At 69.4% G+C, this 13802-nt stretch overlaps 1 protein-coding gene across 1 annotated transcript; it reads left to right on the plus strand.

The window, feature by feature from the left end:
- Positions 1-1820: 1820 nt before the first annotated feature.
- On the plus strand, positions 1821-11127 carry TMCO3 (transmembrane and coiled-coil domains 3; the record flags this gene model as incomplete). Its single annotated transcript, XM_084234928.1, has 12 exons — positions 1821-2264; positions 3236-3415; positions 3980-4171; positions 4879-5007; positions 5486-5578; positions 6146-6332; positions 7106-7223; positions 8091-8286; positions 8422-8572; positions 9625-9704; positions 9946-10095; positions 10598-11127. The coding sequence occupies 12 exons, from the start codon at positions 1821-1823 to the stop codon at positions 10709-10711; spliced, it is 2034 nt and encodes a 677-aa protein (XP_084091054.1). The 3' UTR covers positions 10712-11127.
- Between the last annotated feature and the right edge of the window lie 2675 nt (positions 11128-13802).

The following is a 13802-nucleotide window of genomic DNA, read 5'->3' on the forward strand; positions in this document are numbered from 1 at the left end:
ACCACGGACACCCCGGTGACCACGGAGACCCCGGAGACCACGGACACCCCGGTGACCACAGACACCCCGGTGACCACGGACACCGCGCGCAACACGGCGGCGGACGGAGGTTTCGGCACGTCCCTCCCCGCGGCTGGCCGCGAGGACCCGCGGGATGGAGCCCGCGTCAGCGCCCGTCCTCCGCCGCCCCGGCCCCGCGCGGACGCCGCGCCGCCAGACCAGGCCAGGGGCCGGCGGGGCGCTCCCCGCGGACTCGGAGCCGCTGGCGGCAGGACCCGTCCGCGAGCCCCAGCGCCGGCCCCGCCCCCGGCCCCGCCGCGCGCCGCCCTGCCCCGCTCCGGGGCCCGGACTCCAGCTCCCAGCATGCCCCGCGCCGCCTCCAACTCCCGACGTGCCCCGCGCCGCCTGGGGGCCGCCGGGACGCAGCCCCGCCCTCTTAAAGGGGCCGCGCCCCCGACACGGCGTGCCCGCGAGCGCGGCGGCCCCCGGTGCCCCGGCCGCCCCCCCGGGGCCTGCGCCGCGGGGCGGGGAGGCGCGGACGCCGCCCGCCCGCCAGGACGCGCCGCGTGGAGGCCGGGAGCGGCGCCGCGGGTAGGCGGGCCGGGGCGGCGGCGCGGGGCGACGTGGCCGGGCGCGGGGCGGGCTCCGCTCCGGCTGCGGCTCCCGGGCCCCCGGCGGCCCCGCGCGGCCCGCGCGCCTCGGAACCGCGCCCGCCCCGGCCTGCGCGGGGCGCCCGGGCCCGCCGGGCAGCGCGGCCGCCGTCCCTGGGGCTGGGCCGCGTGTCCCGACCCCCGCGGGGAGCGTCTCCCGGGGCCGGGCCGGGCCGGGCCGGGGCGGGGCGGGCCGGGCCGGGGCGGGCGAGGGTCGGGCCGGGCGCCCGCTCGCTTCCCGGCCCCTCCCGGCCCCTCCCGGGCCCTCCCGGGCCCCGCGCAGCCCCGGGGCCGCAGCCCGCGCCGGCCGAGCCGCGGGGCCGGGGGGAGCTCGATTCTAAGCCGGTTCCTGCGGTTCCCATCAGTCTCCCTTTCCCAGGAGAACAGACGGCCCCGGCCGCTCCGCTCCGGCTCGCCCGCGCCGCTCGCCCCCAGGGCAGCGCCCCTGCCAGGCCCGGGGTCCGCGGCCCGCCACGGGCTCCAGCGAGGCCGAGGCGGGTGAGCGCAGCAGCCGCGCCCTGTCCGCGACCCTCGGGCGGCCCCGGGGCCAGGCCCGCGCTTCCCCGGACAGGAGAGCCGAGGGGGCTTCTGCGCCGCGCCCCTCCCGGGACTCCCTGGCCTCGCGGCGGCCAGGCCCACGGTCCGCCCGGCTCACAGGCTCGGGCCCTGCTGCGGGTCACTCCGGGTGACCTGTGCTGGCCTCCACCTGCCCCTAACACTGCAGGGCAGCCCCGCCCGCCCCCATCCGGGTTCCTCCCTGCTGGCAGACGCCAAAGGGGAGGGTGGAGGCTGCACCCCTGGGTCCTTTGTTTGGGGGCCTCTGTGCTCTGCTCCAGACATCCGTCCTGGCCTTGCGTGTGTGGCTCGTAGTTCGACTCGCGATTCGGTGGTGTTGGGAGAGCGGACAGCAGCCTGGGGCAGTGCGGGAGAGGCCCGCGGCCCTGGCCTGGGGGGCACGGCCCGAAACAGGCTCGCCTAGGTGCACGGGTGCTGCTGGGCCTTGGCGAGCAGCTGTGGGCCCGTCTGGGGCTCACGCTCACCGCTGCCTCCTGCTCACTGCTGCTTCGGCACTGGCCCCAGGAGTCGCGACACACCCCTGACAGCAACTCTCTCTTCCCTTCCAGCTGAGCCCGTGATGTGCGCTCTGCACTGCAGGCGCCCGCGACGGCCATGAGGGCCCTGGAGAGCACGCTGCTGTGGGCGCTGCTGCCCGTGCTGCACTCACTGGCTGGCGCTGCGGAGCACGCCAAGGCTGCCCAGCAGGCCATCGAGCTGGACCGTGGCCAGGCAGCGGCCCCTGCCTCGCGGCGCCAGTGGACCCTGGGCCACTGCAGGAAGCTGTCAGGGCTGTTGCGCCAGAAGTCAGTGGCAGTCAGCAGGCTGAGGGAGGCCGTTGCCGCCGTGGGGCAGCGCACCCGCCTGTCCGCTGAGGAGAAGCTGTTCCAGGTGCACACGCTGGAGATCTTCCAGAAGGAGCTGGATGAGAGCGAAAACTCCGTATTCCAGGCCCTTCTCGGGCTGCAGCGGGCCCTGCAGGGCGACTCCAGGGACCTGGGGAACATGAAGGAGAGCAGCCGGCAGCGCCTGGAGGCCCTGCGGGAGGCGGCCATCAAGGTCCGTCCTCACGGCTCCCCGCAGACAGGGGGCCGGAGTGGGGGGATGCGGCCCGGAGGTGGGGGCGGGGTGGGCCCAGGATCTTGGCGTCTACCCGTGGCTCGCTGGTGGGTCCCTGTGAGTCAGGTCGTTGCTCCAGTTCTCCCAACAACTCTGAGTTTCTGGCACGATTCCCGTCAGCGTGAGGTTCGAGGCTTCTCCAGCGCTCACTCGGCCACAGTAAACTATGTCACTGCACGTTCCAACTGAGGATCTTGGCACGGGTCACTTTCTTCCACATGCCAGTCGGGGGGATGTTGCTGCCGCTGCCACCTCCCACGTGCCGGCACTTTGAGGCCACAGGTGGCTCGGCCTCCGGCCACAGAAAGGACAGGCGGGCAGGCGTGCCGGGGGCCAAAGTGGGGCGGTGGCTCCCGTGTGCTGCCTGCTTGGGGCTGGCCCCGAGGCGGGGGCTCCCACAGTTGGGACACTGGTGCTCCTTGGGCATCAGTGGGTACCCAGGCCCTGACAGAGTGGCTTGCCGTGAAGAACCAGGAAGCCTGCTTGGCCAAAGGGTGAGGGGGGAGGCCCTCTGCCCATCCCTTCGGGCGCGAGTAGGCGTCTAGCAGCCGAGGCGAGGTCGGGCGCACTGGTACGTGCGTTAAACTCCGTTAGTGGCCACCCCACCCAGGTCTAACCGGTCAGAGTCCCTGTGTCCCCTGGAGGCAGCGTGACTCCGCCTACTTGTCGAGCTGAGTGAGTGTGAGGCCCGCTGTAGCCAGGGCCCGTGGCAGGCGCTGGCCCTGTTCAGTGAGTGGGCTCCGCGGGGCAGCCACGCATGGGTGCTGCTGCAGGCAGAAGCTTTTCCTGGATGCTTTGCAAAACGGCCGGCGACGTGCAGCAGCCAGGACACTTGGGCCGAGTGGCCCTGGCGGCGGGCGCCCTGGGGAGGCTGCGCTGGTTGCCTTCATGCTTCACATCTCCCGACGCAGGAGGAATCAGAGTACGTGGAGCTGCTGGCCGCCGAAAAGCATCAGGCTGCAGCCCTCAAGCACGCGCAGCACCAGAACCGGAGCCTGTCCGTGCTGGACGAGGTCCTGGAGGACGTGCGCCGGGCCGCCGACCGCCTAGAGGAGGAGATCCAGGAGCACGCATTTGATGACAACAAGTCGGTGAGGGGCCCGTGGGGCTCACGGTGGGAGGGGCTCACCATGGTGGGGGCAACGCCTGGACCAGCAGCAGGCCTCGCCCTGCGCCAGCTACTCCCCAGCAGTAGAGCACGTGTTTGGGAGTAACAGGAACCCTAAATGGTTTTGTCTGTAGTTACTTCTTATTTTTTTAGGTTTATTTATTTATGCTATCAGATGCGTGGGAGGGTGAGAGGACTCCCCAGAGACAGAGTGGGGAGCAGAACAGGCAGACTGACCCAAGTACACTGCTGAGGGGAGCAGCGGGCGAGGCAGGAGAGGTCTGCCGCGTGATGTGGGTTGCTCCCTGGCCGGGGATTAAACTCGAGCTGCAGTGGCTGCGGACTGCTTCATAGGTTGCACCTTAACCCTTGCACCACCAGGGAGGCCTTTTAGTCACTCCTTTAATGGAAGAAAATCTCTGGCGTGTCTGATTGGCCTTTGTCGGTCCCGTCTCTCTGGGCAGGACACCAAGGCCACCTTCCTGGGCCCCGAGTGCTCTCCAAGAGCTTGGTTGGTGTCGAAGACACAGTTTGGTTCTTCCCGCAGGTCAAAGGGGTGAATTTCGAGGCGGTTCTGAGGCTGGAGGAGGAAGAGGCCGATTCCAGGCAGAATCTCACACGACGGGAGGCGGAGGGCGGCCTGGGCCTCAGCATGCTCATCGACTCCCAGAGCAACCAGTACATCCTGGCCCGGCCCCGCGACGCTACCACCCCCCGCGCGGACCACCACCTCATCAAGGTGGGCCCCCGCCTGCCCACGGCTCCGGGCCTGGCCTCCCTCCAGACACATGACCGGGGCTCCCGCCTCGTGTGCTCAGAACCCCTTCTCCTGCTCCCGAAGGAGTGAAGAATTTCAATATTTAAAATGAAAAGCACTCCATGGGTCTGGAGAACTATCCACACGGGGCGCCCGCCATGACGGGCTTACCTGTAGCCACGGAGCTTCGTCCTTCTCACAGGCACGGTTGGCTTCAGCGTTGCCTTCCCTGCTGAGGGCGAGTTCACATCCCCCTGACCGACCGGCCAGGGTGGACTTGCCAGCGCTGGTGCCCTGCAGGGGTGGGGTGGGGGCCCGAGGGCAGGCAGGCCTGCTGCCCAGCCTCCTTTCCTGCGCCCCAGTGCGTGTTGGGAGGAGCTTCAAGACACGGGTGTCCTGTCCTGGTGGACTTGGCTTCTGGCAGTGCCCTCCTGAGTTGGCTCTCGCTGCTGGTCTGTTGACTTGGGGGCTCTCCCAGGGCCCTGGGCCAGAAAACACTGAGTGTCCTCGCGCTGCCTCCGGGCTGTCACTGCGGCTGTGAGGCCGTCGGAGACCCTCGCGCACACAGAAAGCACCCCATGCGCGGCAGGAGGACGGCGCCTGGACACTGTGCCTGCCCAGCCCTGCTGTGCGCAGTCTGCCCACCCTGCCTGCCAGCAGCCGTCTGATGCCCGTCCTGTCCCCGGCAGGACATCGTCACCATCGGCATGCTCTCGCTGCCCTGCGGCTGGCTGTGCGCGGCCATGGGGCTGCCCGCCATGTTCGGCTACATCGTCTGTGGCGTGCTCCTCGGGCCCTCGGGGCTGAACAGCATCAAGGTGAGGACGAGCTTGGCCAGAGGAGAAGCCTCCGGGGCCGTGGTCAGTGAGGCCGTGGTCAAGATACCTCGCGGGCCATGGTATCTTGGCCGATGCGCCGACAGGCTCAGGGAGTGTGGGGGCAGGACCAGCCTCTGAGCCAGGACAGTGACCCGATGGCCACCGCCTGGATAGAGCCCGTGTGGGGGGCAGAGGGCTGGTCGGCTGGACAGGGTCTGCTTGTGGGAGCCACACTCAGGTGCGCCCAACGCAGGAGGGCTCTGCGCCCAGCCCAACGCAGGAGGGGCGAGGGAGGTGGAGCTAGGGCCCAGGCCGTCTGCACTCTGGGGAGGTGCGTGGGCGCCCTCCGGCTAGTCCAGGCCCGAGCGTCTCGGCTGCAGGGAGTTCAGAGCCCGTCCCTGCTCTGTCGCTCTTGCCGGGAGGGCGCGGTGGCCCTGAGCTGGCCCTGGGCTGCCACGTGGTGATGCTCGTCTTTCAGTCCATCGTGCAAGTGGAGACCCTGGGGGAGTTTGGCGTGTTCTTCACTCTCTTTCTCGTCGGCCTGGAGTTTTCCCCTGAAAAGCTGAGAAAGGTGAAGGCCTAGCCCGGCCTGCTGCTGCCCCCCCTCCACCCCTGCACGCCTCCGCTGAGCCAGCCATCCCATGGGGGCCGGGGTGGTGCTGGGTGTGGGCGCCCACCCGAGGCCTTCTGGGGGTGGAAGGACCCTGGCGGAGCTCCTGGCGGGCGCTGTGATGCAGGTACAGGAGAGGCGGGTGGCTCGGGGCCCCGTCCCTGCGTTCGCCCAGGGCTGTTGGAGCCCCCACGCCTCCTGTCCCGCTGTGCCTCTGCCGTCACCCCTTGGGCCCGGGAGCCCCTCAGCACCGTGCATGGCCACTGTTGTCTAGAGCTGGGGTTGGGGGTGAGCTCTCTGGGACCCCCCTCGCAGCTGTGTGCTGACTCCGTGTCTGTCCAATGTGGCCACTGGCCGGCACGGTCACTGAGCAGGTGGGTCCCCTGTGCTGCGCCGACGGCCCTGGCGACCTCAGCTCTTCCAAACTCAGCAAGTGAGGGGCGGCCAGGACTGGGAGGAGCGGTCTACGTGGGTATCTTACTGGAGGGCCTGGGTCTGGCCGCTGGCTCAGGCCTGCCGTGTTCCCAGGTGTGGCGCGTCGCCCTGCAGGGCCCCTGCTACATGACACTGCTCATGACGGCCTGTGGCCTGCTCTGGGGGCGCCTGCTGCAGCTCGGATCCTCTCAGAGCGTCTTTCTCTCCGCCTGCCTGTCCCTGTCCAGCACGCCCTTGGTGTCCAGGTTCCTGGTGGGCAGTGGCCGGGCCGACAAGGAAGGTGGGTCTGGGCGCACTTGCCGGTGGGGCCGTGGGGCTCCCTGAGGCTTGTAGCTGCGGCCACAGTCCTGGGCCCTGAGCAGGTGCCCGTGGAAGCTGAATCGCCCCAAGTCTAGGGCCTCCCACCTCCACTTTGGCAAAAAAAGCGCCTCTAGCATGTTCTGGGGTGGCAAAAGCCGGAGCGCTCATCTGCGAGGAGCAGGCCCGAGCATGGGGCGCACTCCTCCCACGGCACAGCCACGTCCAGGCCCCCGTGCCCCCCTCCCCGGGATGAATTGCGGGCCGTGCTGGCCAATCTGGCTCCCCTGCCCTGGACCCCCACCACCTGCCTGAGAGGGGCCGTGCCACCCCGCAGGGGGCGCCTAGAGCCCAGCCCACCCCATGCTCGCACCCCACTTGGCCAGGGCCTGTGCCTGAGGCTGGACACTGAGCGATCCTGGGTGCCTGCTCGCCGGTGTCCGTGGCCTGCAGTCTGGGCCCTGCTCGGGACCGGGTATCAGCCGCGTGCAGGGGCCGGGGTCACAGCCGGAGGAGACACTCGCCTCCCCGCAGTCGCGGACTCGGTGTTCCTGATTAAAACCCAGGCGGCACAAACCCCAAACTCACTTAGGAATAGGGCCTCATGAATTTGGCAGACAGGACCCTGCTTGCAGCGCCCGGACGCTGGAACAGGCAGGAGAGTGGCCGGTCAGCTACCGGGAATCAGGGTCCGCGGGAGACCTGGGCCCACCGGCTGGGCTCTGCATGGACGGGCGATGGCGGTTGCTCCTGCAGGTGATCTGGACTACAGCGCTGTGCTCCTGGGCATGCTGGTGACGCAGGACGTGCAGCTGGGCCTGCTGATGGCCGCTGTGCCCACGCTCGCCCAGGCTGGCGCCGGCTCGCACCCCAGGTATGGCGCGCTGACGGGACGCCGGGCTCCCCGGGACGGCGGGGCGGGCCCCTGGGCACTGATGGCGTCGAGCTCCTGAGGTCAGAGAACGCGTGGGGCACGGGCACGTGTGCAGCGTGTGTACCCATGTGCGTGGGCCTGCGTGTGTGCGAGCTGTCGTCCTGGCTGCTGCACCCCGCATTTCCTCTGTTCTCCCACGAACCCTGAGCTACACTGTCTCGGAGTCGCGTGAAGAGAAACCAAACGGGATAAGTTCGTTTGCTGAGAAGCAAGTTGGGCGACGCAGGCTGTGGCCTGGGTGGGGGAGCCTGGCCAGGGCCTGTGGGGGCCTTGGCGCGGCCCCTTTAGTGTCCGCTGTCTGCGTTCCCAGAGAGCGCCACCTCGTGCCCCAGCAACGCCGTTGGTCAGAAGGGACCGAGAAGCGTAACAGTGGCCCAGGAACTGCTCTGAGCGCCAGGAGCCGGCTGCTGCCTCCCCCGCAGCCCTGTGTCCTGCCTCTCCTGGCGGCGCTGGCCAGGACCCCTGTGCCTGCCGTGTAGGTCGTGGGTGTCGGCGCCCCCGATCTCCAGCAGATGTGGGGTTTTGTCAGACGCTTTCTGCACCTCCTACCACGGCTCCGGTGGCTCTGGCAGATGCGCCCCTGCTTCACGCAGGCCCAGTGCTGGCCACACCTCTCTGGCTTTTCCTCTTTGGGGTCCACTTGTTTCTCCCTGGGGTCCCAGTGGCCGTCCCGGGGTGCTGGAGCTTGATTTGACACTTGGAAGTGAACGTGCGTGTGGATCGCGAGGCGTGGTCTGTTGGCTGAGGGGCAGAGGCTTTATGGAGTCGGGGGCAGCGGCTGGACGTGACCGGCCCCTCTCGCCCCAGTGTCGTCATGGAAACGCTGCGGCTTCTGGCCCTGGTGGGGCAGACGCTACTGTCGCTGGCCGCCGGGCTGCTGCTGTGCCTGGGGCTGAAGTCGTACCTGCTGGGCCCGTACTGCCGGAAGCTGCACGCAGAGAGCCGGGCGGGCAGGGAGGCCCTGGTCCTGGGCGTGTGTGCGCTGGTCTTCTTCATGCTGACGGTGAGGCCTGCGGCGCCGGCGCACATGGGAGCAGGTGGGGAGCAGGCAGCTGGCGCCTGCCGGGGCAGAGACGGGGCCCACGGTGTGTGCACGTGGGGCACACGCGCATGCAACCCCTGGCCCTTCCCTTCGCAGGCCACGGAGCTGCTGGCCGTGTCCATGGAGCTGGGCTGCTTCCTGGCCGGCGCGCTGCTGTCCTCGCAGGGCCACCTGGTGGCGGAGGAGGTGCTGTCCTGCGTGGAGCCCATCCGCGACTTCCTGGCAATCCTCTTCTTCGCGTCCATAGGTGCCGTCCCTCCCCGCGGCCCCCGCCCGCCGCGACCGGTGTCTGCGCTGCGGAGCGGCCCCGAGCCCGGTTATTAGCGCGTCCGGGGTGGGTGGCGGGGTCAGCGTCGAGGACCCTTGTTGAGTGAGGAGTGTGGCGGGGGCCGTGGGCGCTGCCCTTGGTCCGGCCCTGCAGCTCAGCGTGGACACGGCCGTCGGAAGGACACTTATTTGACACCTCAGAAGTTGAGGGGGGTCGCGCCTGTGAGGGGAGGTGGCTCTGGTGGTGTGAGGCTGGGTCCACTCGTCCCCCAGGCGGAGACTGAACGCCTCCCTCTGGTGCTGGCCCAATCCAGGGGAGCTGGGGAGGCGCCTCTGTGCATACACTGCTGCTCCTGCGTCCAGGTGGGGTCCAGGCCCTGCCTCTCGACCCCATTCAGCCCTGGTTGCTCTGGGAGTCTTTGCGAGAGCCCGTCTCTCCGCGGGGACTGGGTGGGCGTGAGGATGCAGCTGCCCTGAGCCACCCCTGTCACCGCTGCGGCGGCTGGTGACTGCCGGCCTGCACGGGGCCGGGCCAGCATGCCAGCTGCCCCGAGGCCTCTGTGTCCATCACTGGGGCTGGCTGCAGAGGGCACGTTCAGGAGGCCAATGGGGGACTTGTAAGGATGGCAGCCGGCTCCAAAGCCCGGGGCCCCGCACCCTGGGCACGGGGTCTTGTGAAGTAGACACGGGCTGGCGAGTGCTGGGGTCAGGCGCCCAGCTGCCGGCTGGGGGGGCACATGGCTGGGGAGCGGCCAGGAGGAGACGCTGCTGTTGTTTGCTCTACACGTGAGGCAAATAAAAACCGGGAAGGAGGGGGCCCTTGGGCCGTGGGGGGCGGTGGCAGGCCGGGCCCCTCCACGTCGCCCTCCAGGCCGCCCCTTGGCCAGTGTTTCAGGCCGAAAAGTCTCATAGGCAGCCGCCTGGGGTGTCGGGGCGTGAGGGGCATCCGGCCGTGGACGAGCAAGTGCCCGGGGTGGTCTGTGCGCCTGCGGGGGCCGGCGTCAGGGTCCTGAGCCCCCGTCCTCCTGCCAGGTCTGCACGTGTTCCCCACCTTCGTGGTCTATGAGCTGACGGTGCTGCTGGTGCTCACGCTGTGTGTGGTGGGCGTGAAGGTATGTGCGTGGGTCCTGGGGCGCGGGGGGCCGGCAGGGCCCCCCACACCCCAGCCGCGGGGTTGGGGCGGCTGAGGGCCTTTTCCCTTTGAGTCGGGATGTGTGTCAAGCCCTGGGGCTGCGAGCAGGTGGGCTCTGCCCTCAGTGAGCAGAGGCGCCTCCCCTGGTCTTGGGGTGCAGCAGTGGGTGTAGCGGCCACCAGGGGCCCCACGCTGGCGCCCCCACTGACACCCCGCGTCAGTTTGTCCTGGCAGCTCTGGTCCTGTCCCTCCTCCTGCCCAAGGCCAGTCAGCACATCAAGTGGGTCGTGGCGGCCGGGCTGGCCCAGGTCAGCGAGTTCTCTTTCGTGCTGGGGAGCCGCGCACGCCGCGCCGGCATCATCTCCCGGGAGGTGAGTCCCTGCCTGTGCTGGGCTGCTGGTGGGGGCCGGGGGGCAGCGGCCCCGCCACGCATGTCCTGCGATGCTCCCCGCGGAGATGAACCTGCTATGAAGCCCACGGGGCGCCAAGTAGCGGCTGCCGTCCTCCGGCCTCACGGAGTCCGCCGTGCCACCGCCCGGCCAGGCCCGCGTCTCCCTGGGGCGGTCACTGCCCCAGAGCCCCGGGCTGGGCTTGCAGATCCGTGCAACCACCTGCAGAAGCCCCATCTGCAGGCTGCTCGGCCCCGGGTGCCAGCCGGTGCCGTGGATGCGGGCGAGACCCCCCCCACCCCCCACAGCTGCCAGGCCCTGGTGTTCACCCCTGCACCGTCTGCTGCCCAAACCCCACCCTCGGGCCCCGCACAGGCCCCTCCTCCTCCTGTGCTTGCTTTCTCTCCTCGTGGCTCTGCCCCCCCGAGTCTGTCCCCGCTGCAGGCGCCCCAGCCTGAGGGGAGCCCACCCGTTGCCCCTGCAGGTGTACCTCCTGGTGCTGAGCGTGACCACGCTGAGCCTGCTGCTGGCACCGGTGCTGTGGCGAGCGGCCATCACGCACTGCCTGCCCCGCCAGGAGCGGCGGTCCAGTCTCTGACCCTAGGGCCGGCGGCTCCGAGACCAAGGGCGGCCGGGCCAAGACATTGGGGTGCCTCCCCGGGGCTTGGACATGGGACACCTGACCTCGCCCGATGGTGCGAGGCCACCCAACTGCGCCTGCCAGACAAGTGCAAGCGTGCACCCCAGCACCGTGCCTGCTGCCCAGCTGCTCTCAGTAGGCTGCAGGCCCCCCCAAGGCCGGACGTCTCTGGAAATCCATGTGCTCGTCACTGTAACAGTTTAAATAAAACACGCGTTCTTCTCGCTGGGCACGACCCTCTCGCACTTTGACCACAGGAGTTGAAACACTTCAGTGAGACTCGGTGCCCTCGGGCCTCGGAGTTAATGGAAACTTGCTGGATGTCCTGTCCAGTGACAGCTTCGTGCTGGCCTAGTGTCCAGCTCCTCCCCGGGGCTGCATCCACACAGCTTTCCCCAGAGCGCTCAGGCTGGACGCTCAGGGAGGGCTCTGCGGACCCGACACCTGGACGGGGATCTGGCAGAGAAGCCGGAGCTGCTGGGGTTGCAGGCCAGTGGGAGCCGTCTCGGCCTGGCCACAAGTGGGCAGGGGTGGACACACTGGTCCCACACACTGCCTGTTCTGAGTCATGGGAAGGTCTGGCTGTGTGGGGGGCCCGGCCTGGCTCCGGCCTCCTGGCAGCTGTGCGTGGAGCGTGCTGAGCTCCAGCCAGGGAGACTGCGGGTGATGCCCATGGGTGATGCCCATGGGCGAGCCGGTGGGTGACCTGCCTCCGTCCTCCCGGCATGTGTCCCTTACGCCCAGGAGGGCAACGGTTGAGACCAGAGTCTCCCAGGCCTCACTCGAGATGCTCCCAGGGCCCCAAGCAGCAGGTGCCGGAGGCGGATGGTGGGGTTTCTCCGCCACCCTTAGGAGTCACCTGTGCGGTCCGGTCTCACACCTGCCTTCTGACTTGAGACTTTCCGGCTTCTTTTTTTTTTTTTTTTTTTTTAAAGAGGCATGAATTTTTATTTATTTATTTGTTTGTTTATACAAGCACTGGGTACAGTCAGAAGCGCGGGAGGGTGAGAGAATTCACCAGAGCCAGAGCGGGGAGCAGAGCAGGCAGAAGGACCGAAGGACACTGCTGAGGGGAGCAGCGGGCGGCAGGAGAGGTCTGCGCGCCATGCGGGACCCTCCTCCGGTGGCCGGGGAGCAGCCGGGGATCGAACCGGCGCCGCAGAGGCCGCAGAGGCTTTGCAACCCAGCGCTCAACCGCTGCGCCACCCGGGAGGCCCAAGACTTTCCGACTTCTTCACCCCCCTCCCACACCCCAGCCGCCTCTCGGGTCCCTGCTGGTGAGCAGGGTCAGCTGGCCCCCAGCCAGGGCGGCCCTGCCGCAACACCTGCTCTGCCTTGGACCTGCCCTGTCTATTGTGGACACACAGTCGTGTCCCGGGGGCGGTGGTGCAGGGGGCTGTTTGGCACCAGGCGGGGAGACTGGGGCTCCCTCAGCTCGCCTGGAGCAGTGCCTGGCGCACTGGCAAGGCACCGGCTGGTCTGGGCGGCCGGCAGGGCCGAGGGTGTCACGACTGCAGAGCCTGGGGAGGGCACTCAGTCTCATCCAGGGCAGGGTTGTCCACCAGGAGCGGGACCGGCGCGCGCAGTTCGGGAGTGAGTGGGCAGGCCCCGGGGCTCCTGTGCGGGGAGGAGGAGGGTCCCCCTGGGGGTGCTGGGGCGGGAGGCCAACACCCCTGGGCCTCAGGCGTGGGCCCTGCCCTGCAGGGGCCTGGGGGGGAGAGGCCACCCTGTAAGCACTGGGGTAAGAGGGCGGGTGGCCAGGGTCCACCTCCCTGATGCAGCCTGTGCAGCCACGGCGGGCTCTGTGTCCCCAGGGGCCATGAGAGCAGGGCAGACCCTCCCTGGGGCCCTGGAGGGCAACCCCAGGACACCCTGGGCTCAGGCCGGCACCACAGGCCATTTCCCACCTGGCCCTGGGCCTCGTGGTGGCCCGGCGGTCAGGGCTTCCTTGGTCCCCGTGGATGTCAGCTGGCCGCAGTGTGGGCGCCTCCCCTCGGGTCCCGCTGGAAGGTGGGGCCCCGGGCGGGGTGGGCGGCAGCGCGGGGGCTCCTGGTCTCGGGTGCAAGGTGGCCCGGTGCCTCCTGGCCCCACCCTGGGCTGCTCCGGAGGACTCGCGTCCTGTGTCTTCACGGGCGGCAGCTGTGGCTCCGTGTGACTCCTGAGCGCAGCCCGGACCCAGGTGGGGCCTGGACAGACGGCAGTGCGGAGAGGGCCCGCGGCCGCTGCCGGGTGTAGGGGGGAGCCACCCGCACCCTGACCCAGCTCAAGACGTCCACTCGGACACGGACATGCCGACACTGACCACTGACTCCATCCCCCCCGCAGCGGCCAGCTCCGAGAGCAGCACCCGCCCAGCGAGCGGCCGTCCCAAGCTGGAGTCTCAGCCCCTGCCCCAATCCTGTGGCCTGACCCCCCACGCAGCTCCTCAGTTGCCCGCGCTGGCTGTAGCTACCCCTGCTGGGCCCAGGGGCCCCGGAGAGCACCTCCAGAGGGGACGCGGGGGCTCCTGGGGCGGCCTGCATTGGAGCCACGCAGGCACCTGAGGTGGCAGAGGGTCTCTGCCTCCACTGTTGGCGTCTGCGGTGCCACCTGCTGCTTGGAAGCCCCGCCCGAAGCTGGAGAATCCAGGAGGCCGCTGTGCAGGGCTCTGGCTCCAGACCACTCCAGCGTTGGGCACCACGGGGCTGGTCAGCCAGGCCCAGGGACAGCCAGCAGCTGGCGTCCGGCCCTACACGGGCGCTCCGAGCCTCCTGGCCAGGTGATCTCCTCTCCAGCCTCTGTCTGCTCGCGGGGCCTCTGCTGTGTAGGGTACGTGGCTGGTTGTCTCCCCTTTCTCATGCAGGCCTCCCCGCACTGGGGCGGCCGCCTCCCTGGCAGCACATGCTGGCCGCTCCTCGAGGTCCACCCACGGAGCAGAGCCGGGTGCCGTCCTGGGGGGCCGGGACAGCCCCTGGCCAGGAAGGACCCGTCTTGGCTGAAGAGGGTGCTCCCTCCTGGGCTTGCTCAGACGCTCGGCCTCCTGCGGGCAGCCAGGACCCCAGAGGAGGGG

Source organism: Talpa europaea (assembly GCF_964194135.1).
Source record: "Talpa europaea genome assembly, chromosome: 6".
Taxonomy (NCBI): domain Eukaryota; kingdom Metazoa; phylum Chordata; class Mammalia; order Eulipotyphla; family Talpidae; genus Talpa; species Talpa europaea.